General features: G+C 39.9%; 1 protein-coding gene and 1 pseudogene across 29 annotated transcripts in view; both read left to right on the top strand.

The window, feature by feature from the left end:
- The window catches only part of PBRM1 (polybromo 1), a 128663-nt gene that overhangs the window by 56904 nt on the left and 53374 nt on the right, over nt 1-18385 (top strand). For 28 of the 29 annotated variants that reach the window (XM_059161107.1, XM_059161113.1, XM_059161099.1 and 25 more), the window contains 4 exons: nt 1010-1286; nt 3530-3635; nt 6588-7230; nt 11405-11616. In XM_059161107.1, coding sequence (XP_059017090.1) covers nt 1010-1286; nt 3530-3635; nt 6588-7230; nt 11405-11616 — 1238 coding nt within the window. Of the gene's footprint in view, nt 1-1009; nt 1287-3529; nt 3636-6587; nt 7231-11404; nt 11621-18385 lie in introns of all 29 variants that reach the window. The other variant, XM_059161126.1, reaches the window with a different exon arrangement.
- Nucleotides 11633-17878, top strand: LOC131824021 (protein CREG1-like; annotated as a pseudogene).

Genomic DNA, 18385 nt, shown 5'->3' with positions numbered 1-18385 from the left:
TTAAGTCATAAATCATGTCTTTTTATTACCTACTTGAGTATTCGTATGGAGACTGCAGGCTTGAGTCTGGCTAGAATTTATCATTGTTCTGAAAACATAACCGATAGTGCCAGAAATCATGGAAAGATCATCTCTTCTAATGATTCACTGGAAAACTCACCTTGGGCAAGTCACTTATCCTCTCTGAGCCAGCTTCCTCAACAAATAGGAGACAGCCTATCTGTTCTCTTGGGCTCCTCTTTACCTCGGGTTCTAATCTGTGGTCCCTTGACTTTGTTCCGTACCACACACATTTGTCGCTTAGCATCACAGCTCACTAGGAGAATCTGGAGAACAAGACAGGGACTCACATTCAAGGATGAAAATTATTCAGGAGCTCAGGTGAACCACAGAGTGTTCATTCCTTCAGCTAGGTTGGGATGTTGGCATCGTGCCCATGGAGCTGGAGGAGGCAGGGACTGACCTAGACCACATAAATGTATCCACTGAGACTAGAAACTCTAGCCTTGCAGATAGCCTCCCTTTGTTTCCTGGTCACCAGGGTATGCAGGTGTCAGAATGGTTGTCTTAAGAGATGGCACATTCTCTTTGTGTTTGGTTTTAGTTTTCTGAAGTGAGGACTGTTAGTGATTTTATTCCATTTTTGCTGTGTTCTTAAAAACAATAACAACAAAAAAACATACTTCAACTGAAAACAATTTCATTTTCATTGGGTGTTAGAGAACATTTTTTTTTTAGCATTGCATTTCATAAATATTCTAAACAGGTTTGTCTGGTGTTCATTGGCTGCTCCTGCCAGAGTCACTGTGTTTTAACTATTTAGAAATTCTCCTATATTTGCTTATAGCTGTCAGCATGTTTACTGTGTTTGTTGCATATGTAATCAGTAAATTGTAATCATTACGAAGCACCTTCCCACAAGATTAATTTTTCATTTCATGTTCATCCCTACATGAAGAAAACTGAACCTCTTCTCATTTCTCCCCTTTTCTACCTCCCCCGTCAACAGTAAAAAGAACATAAGAAAGCAGCGAATGAAAATCTTATTCAATGTTGTTCTTGAAGCTCGTGAGCCAGGTTCAGGCAGAAGACTTTGTGATCTGTTTATGGTTAAACCATCCAAAAAGGACTATCCTGACTATTATAAAATCATATTGGAGCCAATGGACTTGAAAATAATTGAACATAACATTCGCAACGACAAGTATGCAGGGGAAGAGGGAATGATAGAAGACATGAAGCTGATGTTCCGGAATGCCAGGCACTACAATGAGGAGGGCTCCCAGGTAAGGTTATGGGGGAGTCCTGAGGTTGGGCACGTTTCCTTTTCAGTGTTGGTAGTAAAATGCATTTTGAGAGACCGGATCTAGAGGCCTCACTTAGGTTGCTTTTCTCAGTGGTTAGCTTAATGCTTTGTCTTTTCTTAATTGTTAAAATGGCAGTTCATTACAAAGGTTAGAAGTTCATACTCTCTGTAAGCTGACATCCTAAATTTGAAGCCTGCTCTTCCAGTCCCCATGTGAGTTTCTCATCTTCTTCCAAGCCTCATTCTCCCCGTCTGTGCCCTTGTGATACTGATAGTACTTCCATCAGGGCCATTGTAGGATTTAAACAAGAGAGCATATGCAGAGCACGTAACACCCAGATGAAAGCCAGCGACAGTAAAGTCTTTGCTCATTGTTAATACCAGCAATAGCCACACTTCTCTAGGGATAGTCCACAAAATGGTATGATTATATAAGAATTAGGATGTCCGGGGCGCCTCGGTGGCTCAATGGGTTAATCCTCTGCCTTCGGCTCAGGTCATGGTCTCAGGATCCTGGGATCGAGCCCCACATCGGGCTCTCTGCTCGGCGGGGGGCCTGCTTCCTCCTCTCTGCCTACTTGTGATCTCTGTCTTTCAAATAAAATCTTTAAAAAAAAAAAAAAACAGTGGGAAGGGCACATAGTGTGGTAAGAATCCATAGAATTTGGTGGCATGATAGGAAGAAAAGCTTATCAGAAAGACCATGTTAGGAAAATTAGACTTTAGAAGAAAAAAAAAAAAGAATCAGGATGTCCTCAGAAAGGTTTACCAGTATCAGAAAGGCATCTCTAAGTAAATGATTTTTAGCTCTTTATCAGTGTAGCTACAATACATTCTCCCTTCTTTGATATTTTTGTTTCATATTCTATATCTGTGTTTTTTATTGAAGTATAATTGACATGTAACTAATAGTTTCACGTGTACAACATAATGATTTGATATTTACACATATTGCACTGTCACCACAAGTCTAGTTAACATCTGTCAGCTTGCATAGTTATAAAATTTTTTTCTTGTGATAACAACTTTTAAGATCTACTCTCTTAGCAACTTTTAAATATGAAGTACAGTATTAATAACTATAGTTACCAGGCTATACACTATATCCTTGTAACTTATTTTATAATTATAAGTTTGTGCTTATTGACCCCCTTCATCCATTTCACACATGCCCTAACCTCTGTGTCTGACAACCACTGATCTGCTCTCTATCTGTGAGCTTGGGTTTTCTGTTTTTGGTTTTTGTTTTTTCAGAATATAGATGTACATGAGATGATACAGATTTGTCTTTCTCTGACTTATTTCAGCTAGCGTAATGCCCTCACGATCCATCCATTTTGTCACAAATGCAAAATTTCATTCTTTTTTTAATGGCTAAATAGTACTCTTCTCTGTGTGTGTGTGTGTGTGTGTGTGTGTGTGTGTTTTTCCATTCATCTATGAATGGACGCTTAGGTTGCTTCCATGTCTTGTTTATGGTAATAATGCTGCAGTGAACGTGGATGAGGGTGTATATATCTTTTAGAGTTTCCTTTATCTACTTTAAAATCTCCCAGAAATAAAGTAACTTTAAAATCATGTGTTTCCTTTCCTCTTGCTATTACAAAATAAAGTAGGCACTGAGGGTACTTGTGATCAAATTTTCTGTCATAGGGGGATGCAGCTGTAGGGGCCATTAGGTTAGTAACTTTATTTTTGACTACGTATTACCACCCTTTTTCAGTCTTCAGAGAGAGCCTAGCCAGGGATTGTTGCTTTTCACAGATCAGAGGCCAGATTGTGAATTCAGACTGATATTAAATCCCATTTAACAGTATTTGAAGTATTGCTGTCCAACTATCATATACTTTTTCATTTTTATTTCCCATTGAGCTAAGTCTGCTACCTTGAAGGTCCAGTGCAAGAGAGAGTTGTGAAGAAAGCAACACACGTAATTATGTTTTAGAACTTCTGTAAAAACTTGCAGTGATTCTGCTGCAGTAGTTCTAAACTTTAGCATTCATGTCTGCACATTAGAATCACCTAAAAAGCTTAAACAACAAACCATTTGAGGCTAAGGCTCACCCCGCAGAGATGCGATCTGATGGCTCTCTAGTGGTCTCAGGCTTTATCTCTAGTTCCCAACTAGGCTAACCTGTGTTTTGAAACTTCTTTATAGATGAGTGTTCTACTTCAATAGGACATTTTTTAGAAAATAATTTTAAATATATTTATGGAATACAGGTGTACAACGACGCACACATCCTGGAGAAGTTACTCAAGGATAAAAGGAAAGAGCTGGGCCCGCTGCCCGATGACGACGATGTGGCTTCTCCCAAACTCAAGCTGAGTAAGGCAGCCTCACGCTCATTCTCAGTTCAGTCGGTCAAGGGTAGATTACTGACTCACTGAAATCATGTCTCATTAAATGGTGAATGTGAACTCACTCTGGCAGGGAGTTTTCTTTCCTCCTCTGAAACACTCTCTGTATTTTAACAGTTCAGTTGTGGAACATATGTGGGGAATAGATTATAAAGTCAGAGGTTTTGTTTACTCTCTAAATGCTGTGGCCATTTTGTAAATATTCAGTAGTATGACTAGGTCTTTTTTTCTATCTCTTATGCCTGCAAGAGTGTAGTGCCACTACACTCTTGCAGGCATAAAAACTACACAGAGTGGTTTTGTGTATGCTCATTTGCTCAGTACTGGAATTAATTCTAGGGAGGCGCCTGACTGCCTCAGTCAGTAGAGCATGCAACTCTTGATCTTGGGGTTGTGAGTTCAAGCCCCTCATGGGATATAGATACTACTTTAAAAAAATTAAGGGGCGCCTGGGTGGTTCAGTCAGTTGAGCATCTGAATTGGTTGCAGCTCAGGTCATGATCTTAAGGTCCTGGGACCAAACTTCATTGGGCTCTTTGCTCAGCAGGGGATGTGGGGGGGTATCTTCTTGAGATTCTAAAGTTCAGAAAAAGGAAATTTTAAGGTGTAATGTTGATCTCCTTTTCATTTCTCTACTTTGTATTATGAAAAGTTTCAAATGTATCTGAAGAATGGTACAACAAAGCCCTGTATGTACCAGTTACTCAAAATTGCTCAAGATCGTGCCATACTTCCTATATCCACTTTTTTCTCTCCTTTTTTGTTCTGAATTACTTTAAAGAGAATTCAATGTCATTTCATTTCTACATAGTTCAGTGTGCATTTCTATATTTGCAGACATTTTCTTAAATAACCATGGAATCATTATTACACCTAGTAAAATTTGCAGTTTCTTGGTTTCATCTAATACTTGACACATTTTCAAATTTTACTGATTATCTCATGAATGTATTTTTACAGTTGGTTTCTTCACATCAGGACCTAATTAAGTTCTGTATATTACATTTGATTGTCACGCCCTCTGTCCATAGTCTAGAGCAGGCCCTTCCCTTTTATATCCTCATGCCACTGACTCTTGAGAAACCAGATCACCTTCTTGTACAGTTTCAAATTTTGGGTTAATCAGTTCACTTTCTTACGATATCAACTAACTTGTCCCTGTATTCTTCTCATTTCTTAAAAAATGGAAGTTTACCCGAGAGGCTTGATGAGATTCACTGTCAGCCCAGCAAGGATGCTTGCTTCATAACACAATAGGTTTTCTGCACTTACATTGCATCACATCTTGAAGAATGTCCGCTTGAGGTAGAAGCTAAATAAGGTCCATATAACCGCAGTTGATGGACACTACTTTTAATCTGTAAATCCCCCTCCCAACTTTCTTTTTTTTTTTTTCCTTTGCAGTTTATTTGTTGAAGAAATTGGGACTGTACTGCAGCTTCCCATGGTCTGGGCTTTGCTAATTGCATTCCTTTGCTGTGGTTTATGTGTTCTCGTCTCCTTGGCATTTCCTCTAAATTGGTAGTTGGAGCAAGAGGCTTGATTTAAATTAGATTTGATCCTCATCTCCTCCTTTTGGCACAAAAACCAACTTCAGAGGTGGCGAATGGTCTTCCACTGGATAGCCCAGTAACGGCTGTGTGTTCTCCCACATGTTAACAGCTATTGATGCTGACTCCATTAATTCATTAAAGAGATACAAAATAACAGTAGTCTGATTTTGTCATACCTTGCTCATTTAGCAACTGGAGTACTCTGTATAGAGAAACTTTGCCTCATCCAATATTTGGTTACCCAGTAGTACAATTTTTGCTTGTTTGTCTTATTTTGTTTTGGGTTTTTTGAAAGGATAAAAGACAGATTCCTACTGCCCTTTGTTTACTAGTTTCCAAAGCAGTACATTGGTTTACCAGTATCTGCCAACATTTACCCAGTTTGTTGTTCATTTTTATATATCATTAAGAACTACTAAATTTAAACACATTGCTGCTTGTAACTCATTGCAGTTGTTGTCCTTATTGATGCTCCTCTTGTCCTAGGCTGGCCACTGTGTTCTACTGACATGACCACATTGACACATTCTTTACTGCCTTGTGTTTCAAGATGCACGAGGCTTATCCTGTGCCAACTGGGAGTCAGCCATTTGCTAAGGAGCTACTGGTGTTAGTATTTGAAATCTGTATTTCAGAATTATGGCCAATGTAGTCAGGCTACATGGGGTTGTACCGCTACTGTCATTGTTGCCAGGATTTTCAGAACTAGGAAATTTTGTGTGTGTTTATATTACATTTAAAGATAAAATACATTGTAAGTTCATACTGATGCTCTTAACTGAGATTATAGCTACAAGATTTTTATTCAGTGTTCTGTTTTAATATCTGGGTCTCCTTTTCTCCTGTGATAAAAATCTCAGTTCTTGGGGCACTTGGGTGCCCCAGTCCAAATAAGCGTCTGCCTTCGGCTCAGGTCATGATCTCAGGGTCCTGGGATTGAGCCCCTTGTTGGGCTCCCTGCTCAGCGGGGAGTCTCCTTCTCCCTCTCCCTTTCCCCCTCCCTCCACTCGTGCTTGCTCTCTCTAATCAATAAATAAAATATTTTTTAAAAGAATCCCAGTTCTCAAGGATGCTGCAGGTGATGGAATTAGAATATCACATAGCTAGTCATTTGCTTTATTCTACATTTCACAGCTATCTTAACATGATAGTGCTTATTACTCTCACTAAAAATATGATTACTAAAACAGTTTAAATTTGTTTCCAGTTTTTTTTGTCCATAAGATAGACTTCACTAGAGATGTGCTAATTAAATTATTTTACAAATCACTTGGAACACTCCCTTATGATTATGTTTTACCAACTGTATACAAATTTGGGTTCATTTATTTTATTTTATTAATTTAACATTCAATATCTTCTTTTAGGTAGGAAGAGTGGAATTTCTCCTAAAAAATCAAAATACATGACTCCAATGCAGCAGAAACTAAATGAAGTCTATGAAGCTGTAAAGAACTATACTGATAAGAGGGGTCGCCGCCTCAGTGCCATATTTCTGAGGCTTCCCTCTAGATCCGAGCTGCCTGACTACTATCTGACCATTAAAAAGCCCATGGACATGGAAAAAATTCGAAGTCACATGATGGCCAATAAATACCAAGATATAGACTCCATGGTTGAGGACTTCGTCATGATGTTTAACAATGCCTGTACCTACAATGAGCCCGAGTCTTTGATCTACAAAGATGCCCTTGTCCTGCACAAGGTTCTGCTTGAAACTCGGAGAGACCTGGAGGGAGATGAGGACTCTCATGTCCCAAATGTGACCTTGCTGATTCAAGAACTTATTCACAATCTTTTTGTGTCAGTCATGAGTCATCAGGATGACGAAGGAAGATGCTACAGTGACTCCTTAGCAGAAATTCCTGCGGTGGATCCCAACTTCCCAAACAAACCTCCTCTTACTTTTGACATAATTAGAAAGAATGTTGAAAATAATCGCTACCGGCGGCTCGATTTATTTCAAGAACATATGTTTGAAGTCTTGGAAAGGGCACGAAGAATGAATCGGTAGGTTTTCCAAGCTATTTCTTTTTGAGAAGTTGTGATTAAATGCAAAACAAAAGAAAATTCTGCTTTGATAAACTGTTTCAGCTTAGGTACATGGTTATATTCGGTGGGGTGCTGTTTTGAGTTCTTAATTGGCCACAACATCTAGAGCACAAGCATATGCCATGGGGGAGAGCAGGCACACTGCCACATCATCTGGATCCGGGCCCATGGGAAGGAATACGGGACAAATTTGAAGATCTGTTGGAAAGCATAAACCCTGAAAATACAGCCTTTTACAGAACTTTTTTTTTTTTTAAAGGATAAAATGCTTATAATTAGAAATAGTAGTGTGATTTTTTTTCAAGTTTGAGTTCAATCCAAGCATGCTTTGAATAAATTAAAATAGCTCTTATGTTGTTGATCTAAGGTTAGCCAATCTAAATTTGGTCACCATTTCTAGTTCCTAAAAAGGCTTCTTTTTTTTTTTTATATATCTCAGATTTCTCACTTTTAAATGCCTTTTGCAGATATTGAATGTACTAAAAGAAGCCATCAAATTTAAATTTCCATCAAACTTGAATTCCCTTTTAATTTTGATGTGTGTTATGGCTTTGCCAGGCAAGAATGGTATTACTGGCTATTTAAACAATTTCAGTTCAGCAGTTACAGTGTGTCTTCTGTGTGCTTTGAGACTCTCTTAGGGGAATATAAAAAGCTAAAAATACAAACCCTACCTACCTGGAGCTTATAGTCTACCATGTTGAAAGGGGACTTTTAGGCAGTGGGCGTAGAGTAATTCCAGCTGGGAAATCTGGTGAATCCTTCATTTGCTCTGGATCTTGAAAGAAAAATTAGTAATGTTTGCTGTTCCTATTAATAGCACCTGCTCTTTGTAAAGCACCATGCAAAATGCTCTATCTAGATCATCTCTAACCCTTGTAATAGCCGTTCTAGGTGATAATCTTCTCACTTCGCATTTTAAGAAGTACACAGAGAGAAGTAAGTTGCCTCAAGTCACACAACTAGTAAGTGGGGTGGCTCCTATTGTTCCCTGCTACAGAGCTGGTCACCAAGACACCAGTCAGTGGAGCCCAGCCACACAGTGGAGCCCAGCCGTGGATGATCAGGCTGTGCTCTGTGCTCTAAGTCCAACAACTGGGTTAGGACCTGTGCTTAGGGAAACATAATTCCAAGCATGAGACAACATATAACAACTTGCTATGTAGTAAAGATGGTGGAGTAGGAGCTCTGTGGTAGAGCTCTGAAAAGACCTGAGGCATCAGGGGAAAGGAGAATGGGTGGGACATAGATAACACGAATGGTTGGACTGAAGGCACAGGGTTAGAGAATGAATGTGGTCTGTTCAAGAGATAGGGGAGTTGGGGTCATATTGGAGAGGTGCTTGAGTGACACATTTAGGAAATGGTCCTCAATGTTCAGCAGTGGAGATAGAAATGAATGAAAGAAAGATGGGGAGACATCTTGCAGTCAAAATTTGCATTCTTTATTTTCACTTTTTCAACAAATGTTAATTGAGTGGGCACTAGTTCTAACCATGTTCTAGATACTTGGGGTACATGAGTGGGCAAGACACAGATTCTCTTTCATGGAGCTTAGACTTCATTTTTTTTCTCAGTTTTCTTAAATAGTCCTAAGTCTAAATAAAGTTGCTCCTCTCCTCCACTTCTGCCCTGCCCCCATTCCATCTTGGTTTTAGGTCTGTGGGTCTTGCAAAACTGCATCTGTCTCTTACAACATTAGCAACTTTATCTTTAATAGATGATGTGTCTGTTTTAAGAAATGAGCAGATTTGTATCTCTAGGAAATGAGCTCTTTTCATTCTCCCATTGTTGACATGATTTGCTTTGTAAGGTAAGCCCTGAAGGTAGAGTCTTGGGTGCATTTATTGACATGAGGCAGTGAGGAGTTTCTCGCTTGTCCCCAGAGCCTTGCAGAACTGAGGGAAGCTGTTCTTTATCTTTGTGAAAGGGTCGTATTATGACTGCTTATGGTACTTAAGCATAGCCCCATGCTGCTCAGGCAGAGATGCATCATTTCAGTGAGTGATAAACCCTCGTTCTAGCTCTTTCACCAGTAGTGAAGATGGAGATCTCAAAAATACTAAGCTCATGAATTTAATGAAGCTCGTGGGCCCTACATTTCTATGTTGATCCCCAGCAGTGTTCATGCTTCTTTACACTCACCCCTCTCCACCACTGACACTTAATATCACTTAGGACCTTACATCCTGAAATAGAAGCAGTCTGAAAGTTCCCTCAGGGGACAGCGGTCTGTCCGTCAGCAGTAGTCAGTAACAGCACGGCACGACTCATGCCAGTCAGCCGCTGGCTTCCCTTGTCTGCTGGCAGCATTCCTGAGTTCAGTTCTCTGACTACCTTACAGAAAGGGGGACCCTTGGGAAGGCAAGGACAACGGAGGCACTAAGAGCTTCCTGTACTCTTAATTATTTCATTTTGCTGGATGTCTGCCTTTTAAAGATTAGGGGAAAAAGTTATTTTCTTTTTCCATCTTTAGTTTTTGTTCTTTTGCATGCAGGCAACACTGATCCTCTTAGATTAATAAATTCTTCATATTACTTTGTTGAAACAAAACAGGAAAGATAAGTCAGATGTTTAATGGCCGTGTACTACATTACTTCATTACTGAACAGCCTGATGGAATTACAAATCTGCCCTTTCAGTGTAACAGGAGTTGCCAAAAGTGCATTTTCATTCTTAACTTTATACTTAAAATTGTAAGCTCTTATAAAATGAATTTTAACGTCAAGTGAATAGTCTTAAGACATTTCTGTTCAGAAAACAGGCATCAAAATAATATCAGAGGAGTTTCTTTCTTTGACCAGTTTTATTTTTATTGCTTTCCTACAAGTATTAGCATTTCTGTAACCTAAAAAGATTTTTAAAACCTTTCCAGAAACATTCATTTAGGTTGTTATTGGCAGTGTTTTTAGATTGTTTGCCAGTTCACCTTTGCTGATGAGGTTTGAAGCATTCCAGAGGCTTCACTAACATTTGATGCTCTAGTGGTGGGTATCAGCAGGGAGCTGACTGGGCTTGCTACGCCTACCAGTGTCCTCCAACCAGAATGTGTTCCTAACTGCTGCTAGACTTTGTGGTTACTTTGTGAATCATTTCTCAGACCCTCGTATTCCTAGTTAATAGAATTACTTTTTTTTTTTTTTTTAAAGATTTTATTTATTTTACTTGACAGACAGATTACAAGTAAGCAGAGAGAGAGAGGAGGAAGCAGGCACCCCGCTGAGCAGAGAGCCCGATGCGGGGCTCGATCCCAGGACCCTGGGATCATGACCTGAGCCGAAGGCAGAGGCTTTAACCCACTGAGCCACCCAGGCACCCCAATAGAATTACGTTTAAGCCATCCTCAGACCACCGTGGATTAGAGAGAATAAGAAAATTTCTTCTAGTCTAAATTCTGAAGCTGTTTTTACCCAGTCCTCTCCTCTCATTCTGTAAATGAGGAAAGCGTCTTTAAAAAGCTTTCAGTGTGGCAGATCATTTTTTCCCCATCTTTCACTATGTTGCCGCTGCTGGTTCCCCAATATTATGTAGTCATTTCTGGGAAACTGACATGAACACTGACTCTGAGGTTTGTAACCGTTACAGGATGGATGCCCTCGTGACTTTGCAGTTTAGCGTCAAATATTTGCTGGGGCCTATCAGCCTAGGCAAGCATGATAGAGATTCAAAGAGAAGAAAGTGGACATTGCCTAAATCTTTTGTCAATACTTTATATAATGTGTGGGTCCCTCAATTAAAAGAAAGTAAAAATTAATCCAAGGAATAGAGACAAGTAAGTGTTGTAAGGGGTGTGGAACTCAGAGTAGTCCTTAATCCTGGCAGCCCCCTTCTATGGCAAGAATCAACAGATGCGTGCGCCTTGTTTTTCCCCAGAAAACTGTGTGAGGCCTTTTCTTTTACGTGAGCTGTATAAGAAGTGAGCCTTAAGAAAGAAAAAACTGGTGGGTATGAGGCTTGCTGAGGTAAAACGGCACTTCACGTTGTTCTAAAACTTTCAAGGAGATACCCTCTGAATAGAAGTACCATTATACCCATTAGCGTGTTACGGAAGCATTGGGTAGGGTCCTCCATGTAGCCAAGGTGTGGGAAGGAAGCAGCTTGTGTGTCAATAGGTACTCTTGATGCCCTTGTAGGACAGACTCCGAAATCTACGAGGATGCGGTAGAGCTGCAGCAGTTTTTTATTAAAATCCGTGACGAACTTTGCAAAAATGGAGAGATCCTGCTTTCACCAGCACTCAGCTATACCACAAAGCATTTGCATAATGATGTGGAGAAAGAGAAGAAGGAAAAATTGCCAAAAGAACTAGAGGAGGATAAACTAAAACGAGAAGAAGAAAAAAGAGGTTGGTTTCTTTTCATTTTATTAAATATGAAGAAATATTATACTCTGTTCTAGTTCTGGCTCTCCAAGCCAGCTGTGGGGATGAATCCTGTCTATGTGAATGTTGACTCTTTCAGAATGGACATGTTGAAATAGGAATGCTTTTGTCGTCCTCGGTTTGGTCATCAGACTATTAACAATTGAAGTGCTGTGTGACATAGCTGTGGGCCCTAGTATTTCAGGAACGGTCAGTTAGCTCACAGGAGTGGAGCTCACCAGGTCAAAATACTATTGGCAGAAGAAGCCTGGGGGCCTGCTTGGAGCTGGGCAGCATTCTCAGCAGTGAGTGCATCAAGATTCTGCCCTGTCATGTGGCAGGACGGCTTTCTTCCTGCAGACTTGGGCCAGAGGAGATGATACTTTGGTTGAACCACAATACTAGGAGGAAATATTTATTTTCATTGTATCAGCCCCAAAATGTTACTTTGAGTTACTTGCTAGAATTTAGAAATATTTTGACAGTGGGAGCTTTTATTAGAAATTTGATCATTTCTGGACTTGCTAGAGTCACTGTCACGGCCAGCCTGCTGGCCCTGCAGCCAGTGGTGTTGCCGGTGGCACCAGCATGGGGCTGGGACAGCCAGGACTACCGGGACTAGGACACCGCCACACCACTGCCCCACAGGACGCAGAGCACTAGGCTCACTTCGTTGACATACATCTGTGACTGGGGCATACTGGCCGCGCTCTCCACGGGGGAGGCAGTGCATGGGTAGGCTTTAGTTGATGTCTTCTCGCTCAGCATTGGGCCCCTGGGCGTGGGCAGCAGCGTGCCCTACTTCTGCCTGAGCCCACTGCAGCTGGCAGGAGAATCCATATGCTACAACAACCATGTCTTTGGTATAGACTAACTTCTGCAGGAAACATGTATTTGATCCCCCAAAGTCTCCTCTCTACTCACATAATACTGTCAGGAGCTGTTACTAATGTGAATGAGATGGAAATGAACTTCGCCAGACATTCACTGTTCATCCAGTACCCTGAGATGAAAACCTGGCCTTCCAGCCATAATTGGTTATTTGCTAAGGTGAGTTTAACCAGCGTCTGGATCCTGGACCACTTTGGTGGACCAAAAGTAGTGACACCCGAAAATAGTAGAATGTCACATTTTAGTGAAATAGAATGCAGCAGATTTAACAACACCAATGAACTTGCCTAGGATGGTTTATACAGACTTCAAGGGCTTAATGTTTGTGGAACACTTCCTACATTAACCAGTTTTCTTTCACATGCTGGTTTATTTGCCTGCTTGCTTACTTGTTTACAAAGTAGAGTTGGACTGTTACTGGATTTCTTGGAAGATGTGGTTGTTAGATTTTTTTTCATATTTTGAAGCCATTTTCATAGAGGTATGTCTTTCATTATAGGTATTTTTCCTTATAGTTTTCCGGCGGTGCTCCTCTGAAGAGGAGCCAGTACCAGATTCAGATTGCCGCTTGGCATTTGAAGATACTCAAAGATGTGTCCTTAATTTCTGGAAGCCACTATACTAGAGAGAGGGCCTACCTCATCCACGGCCGCACCTGCATTGCCCAAGCCCATGTACCCGCATATGTGTGGCCGAGACACACATAGAACTTTCTCCTTGTGGTCCATCTGTGTCTAACAGGCCTGTGTGGTTTGATCCAACATGGGGCAAAACTATTTCTTAACAAAGAACATCTCTTTTCACTTTTCAAATCTAGAGTATAAATGACCTTGAGGAAAAGAAGCTCAAAAAATATTTCCTGAATTCGATTTCCCCACCTAAATGGACACAGTTTAATCAGTGTCCTCCACTCAAAGCATGTATATACACACATGTACACTTTATATTATTTTCTATTTTTGCCTTCAAATGGGCTTGCAAAAGAAATAAGAAGGATGCAGGGAATTTTGTGTAAGTCATTTCTGATGTTCTTTTGTAAGTAAAGTTTACCAGACATGGACCAGAGTAAAACCCCCCTGCTCCCAAGTGCACTCAGTAGCTTTTTAAGCAGTGCTGCCCTCAGCAGTGGCCTAAGGCTTCCTCAACTGCTGTAAATCTTTAAATAGCTCCCGTGCTGTTACTGCCTAAATGAGGTCATCAGGGAGAAAATAACATGATTTAAAAAAAAAAACAAAACACATTTCTTTGGAAAAGAAAAAACCATTTGGTTTTATTACCTATATACATGATTCAGAAAATGTTACAAGGTCATGAAGAGATGTATCAGGAACCAAGCTGCTGAATCCTTAAATGGATAAGAGGAATGATGTGGAGTACTAGTCGTTATGTTTGAAAACTACTAAGTTAACTAATTTTTTTTTTTTTTAAAGATTTTATTTATTTATTTGACAGAGTGAGCAGGTACAAGCGGGGGAGTGGCAGGCAGAGGGAGAAACAGGCTTCCAGCTGGGCACAGAGCCCAATGTGGGACTCAGTCCCAGGACCCTGAGATCATGACCTGAGCTGAAGGCAGATGCTCAACTGAATGAGCCGCCCATGCACCCTAAAGTGAACTTCTTAAAATCCAGCAAACAGCTTCCCTTTAAGAGAAATGATTTAGGGGTGCCTGGATGGCTCCATTGGTTAAGCATACGACTTTTGACCTCAGCTCAGGTCATGATCTCAGGGTTGTGGAATCGAGCCCTAGTTCAGGTTTAGTGAGGAATCGCTTGAGATTCTCCCTCTTCCTCTGCCCCTCCCCCTGCTTGCTCTCCCTCTCTTTACAAAAAAAAAAAAAAAAAAAGATTTCTATTAAACTTGGTAAAATGGGTTTTTTACTCAAAATAATTAAAATCATTATTTTACTGAGGAAAGAAGAAATTTGATCATTTCTTACAAGGCTTTTATCATTATTCATTCTTTTCATGAGACAGCTAGCTACCTTTTTTGAGCATTATTGACACACAATGTTACATTAATTTCAGGTGTATTTCTTATAGAGTTCACGTACATACCTAGGATTGTGATTTTCGAAGAGTTATGTTAGTCTTTAGCATCACATTTGCTTAGGGCTTTTCTTTCTGTAGGTAAGCAAACAAAATAAAATTGATTTAAAGCAAATTCTCATGCACAATGACATATGCAAAGAAGAGAAGGGAACCTGATTGGCAAGAAAATTTACCACCATAAAGCTAGCTGCACAGAACCCAGCCACTTTGCCACCAGAGGGGATGTTCTCATTTAGGATGACGATAGTGTATGTGGTTGAGGGGTGTCTTTGCCAGCTAAAAGTGATCAGTACAGAGGTGAATGGGGTAAACCTGCAGCTTTGCTAGTCAAGATTACAGCTGAGGTTGAGGGATATCCTGGAAAGTAGCCACAGAAGGTCTGACACAGCTCTCACATATTCTTTGCTGACTGGAAAACTGTGCCCATGCAAGCAAGATGGAAGAACCTAACGAAAAGCAAAATACATTTTTGCTTACTTAAAAATTAATTACAACTTTGAATGTGTCCCCCAAGCCACATGCACATCAGTTAGCAGAAGGTGAGTCCTTCTGAATTTGAGGTGTTTGAGGACAGTCTTCACCTAAATCATTGGCTGACCCTTGGCCAAGCAGACTTCGGTGCAAACCTTCATTCCATGTGTCTTAGAATACTTATGTTGAGAGTTTCAGAGGACAGAAGAGAAAGAAAGGGGAAAAATACTTGGAATGGATGTAAACTTGAAAGTTGTTGGAAAACAGTAGCCCATGACTCTAAATAAAAACACTAAGTAGACACAAGGAGAACCACCTCTAGTTACATCTGCTGAAAGAAAAATCTTGAGAATAATAGTATGGTAATGGCTCTGAAGAAATAATGGAGGTCAGAAAGCGGGACATGATACTCAAAAGTGCTAAAAAGGACAAGAACTGAATAAACCATTATAACCAGTGAAACTATCCTTTAAAAAATGAAGCTGAAATGAGGCATTCCTAGATAAACAAAAACAAAATTCACTGCTGGCAGATCTTCCATGTAAGAAATACCAAAGGAAGAGCTTCAGGCCAAAAGAAAACAGCACCAGATGGTTGGCTCAAATCCACAGGAAGGACTGAAGAGTAGTGGAAATGGTAAATTTGGTAAATATAAAAGTCTGCCTATGTTTTTTCACTTTTCTTCTCTGTTTCTTCCAAAAACATTAGGATTGTTTAAAGAAAAAGGTACAACCTCATTGTTAGGTTTACATTATTTATAGAAGTATTATATATGACAATAGTAGCACAAAGGAATGGAGCTATTTTGGAGCAAAGCCGCACTAGTTAACAAAATCAAGTTAGGATCAACCTGAAGTAGATGGTGGTAAGTTAGAGATGCGTATTGTAATGCCACTAAAAACAAATAGCAATAAAAACCCAACGGAGGAATTAGAGAAGTGCTACAGCAGAAATACTTGCTTGGCACAAATACTTCCTAAAGAAGGAAAAGAGAAACAAAAAACATAAGACATGTAAAAAACAAATAACAAAGGGCAGACATGAATTCAGTCATATCAATAAGTAACTTACAGAGGCGCCTGGGTCGCTCAGTCGCTAAGCAGCGGCCTTCAGCTCAGATCATGATCCCGGGGTCCTGGGATCCAGCCCCCACATCAGGGTCCCTGCTCAATGGGGAACCTGCTTCTCTTTCTCCCTCTGCAGCTCTCCCTGCTTGTACTCCCTTGCTCTTTCTGTCAAACAAATAAATAAAATCCTTTTTTAAAAAAAAGTAAGTTACATATTATGAGTAGACTAAACACTTGGATCAAATTGCAGACTGAATTTTAAAATACCTAACTCTATGCTGATCTGCAAAGGACTTGTTTCAGAGCCGAAGGCAAAAATAAGCTGAAAGGAAAAGAAGGGGGAATGATGTACTATTGAGTTGGAGTGGCACCATCAATACCAAATGGACTTTTAAGAGAAGAACTATGACTGGAGACAGAGGGATACCTCATAATGTTAAAAGGGTCAGGACATTGGAACATGTAGTATTTATAAATGTATATACATCTAATAGTGGAGCCTCAAAATACATGAAGTAAAAACTGATAGAATTGAAAAGAGAAATAGTTTAATAATTATAGTCTCAATACTCCTTCCTAAGCAATTGATGGACCAACTAGACTAAAAATCAGTATCTTTTCTCACTAGTTGATAGACCAACTTCAAAAATACAAAAGACTTGAAATAGCATTGCTGTGGACTGGAAGTTTACATTCCCCCAAAACTGATGTGTTGTAGCCTCCTCTCCAATTTGATGGTAATTGGAGGTAGGGCCTTTAGGAGGTAATTAGGTTTGGGTGTGGTTGTAGGGGTTGAGCCACCACGAGAGGACTGTTACTGTTATAAGGGGATGAAGAACAAGTTGATGACTATTTGTGAACCAGAAAGTGAGCTGTCACCAGACACCAGATGTGCTGGCACCTTGATTTTGGATTTTCTGCCCTCCAGAGCTAAGAAATGAATGTTGTTTAAGCTACCCTGGCTATGGTGGGTTTTTTACAGCAAGATAAGACATGGACTGTCAACCGGCTTGATGGTTGACGTGTGAAACACTGCACCCAGGGACTGTAGAATACACATTCTTGTCAAACACACAGGCAACATTATCTTGGACCATACGCTAGGTCATGCATCAAGTTTCAGAAGATTTAAAAGGATTGAAATACGAAAATTTGCTCTCTGAACACAATGGGATTTAGACTAGAAATTAGCAACAGAAAGAAATCTGGAGAATCCCCAGATATTTGGAAATGAAGTGGTTCACCTCTAACCCATGGATCAAAGATGTTACAAGAACAATTAGAAAAATCTTGAATGGAATGCAATGTATGAAATGTATTTAATTATTAATTAAATGTATTAAATTAATGAAAACAATATGTTAAAATTTATGATATATATCTAAAGCAGTTCATAGGAAGAAATTTATAACTTTAAATACATATGTTGAAAGGAGTAAAGATCTAAAATAGGTATGTTTCCACCTCAAGAAGTTAGGGAAAAAAAAGCCAATCAAACCTGAAGTAAGTAGAGGAAATAATAAAAATCAGGATGGAAATCAATGAAAGAGGAAACAGAAAATGCCAATGTCATAATGGGTGTGACATTTGGGAACAATCCATGTTGTTTCTACTGACAAAATTTTGTATACTTAGACTTTTTTTTTTTAAGTTTTATTGACACTTCTTGGCAATGCAAAATTAGTAACAGCTGCTTCTTAAATTACTGTAAGGCTGTTCTGAAAATGTGGCCTCTAGGCAAACAGCATCAGCATCACTTGAGAACTGATGAGGAATGCAAATTCTCAGGCTTTTGATCTCAGTTCAAGTCTTTTTTTTTTTTTTTTTTTTTTTTTTTTTAAAGATTTTATTTATTTATTTGACAGACAGAGATCACAAGTAGGCAGAGAGGCAGGCAGAGAGAGAGAGAGGGGAGAAAGCAGGCTCCCCGCTGAGCAGAGAGCCCGATGCGGGACTCGATCCCAGGACCCTGAGATCATGACCTGAGCCGAAGGCAGTGGCTTAACCCACTGAGCCACCCAGGCGCCCTCAGTTCAAGTCTTGATCTCAGCTCAGGTCTTGATTTCAGGGTTGTGAGCTTTTAGGCCCCACTTTGGGCTCCGTGCTGCGCGTGGAGCCTACTTTAAAAAAAGAAATGAAAATACTCTTGTATTTTATGTTTTAGCAAGTCATGTAGGTGGTTCTCATGTACACTCAGTTGTGGGAATCGCTGCTCTAAGGCTTTAACTCTAGCGGAGGAGCAGGAGCTTATGACAGTACTTGCTGTCTTGCTTCTTG

Source organism: Mustela lutreola, chromosome 2, assembly GCF_030435805.1.
Source record: "Mustela lutreola isolate mMusLut2 chromosome 2, mMusLut2.pri, whole genome shotgun sequence".
Lineage (NCBI taxonomy): Eukaryota > Metazoa > Chordata > Mammalia > Carnivora > Mustelidae > Mustela > Mustela lutreola.
The sequence above is the reverse complement of the archived record's forward strand: the minus strand, read 5'-3'. Positions and strand labels throughout refer to the sequence as shown.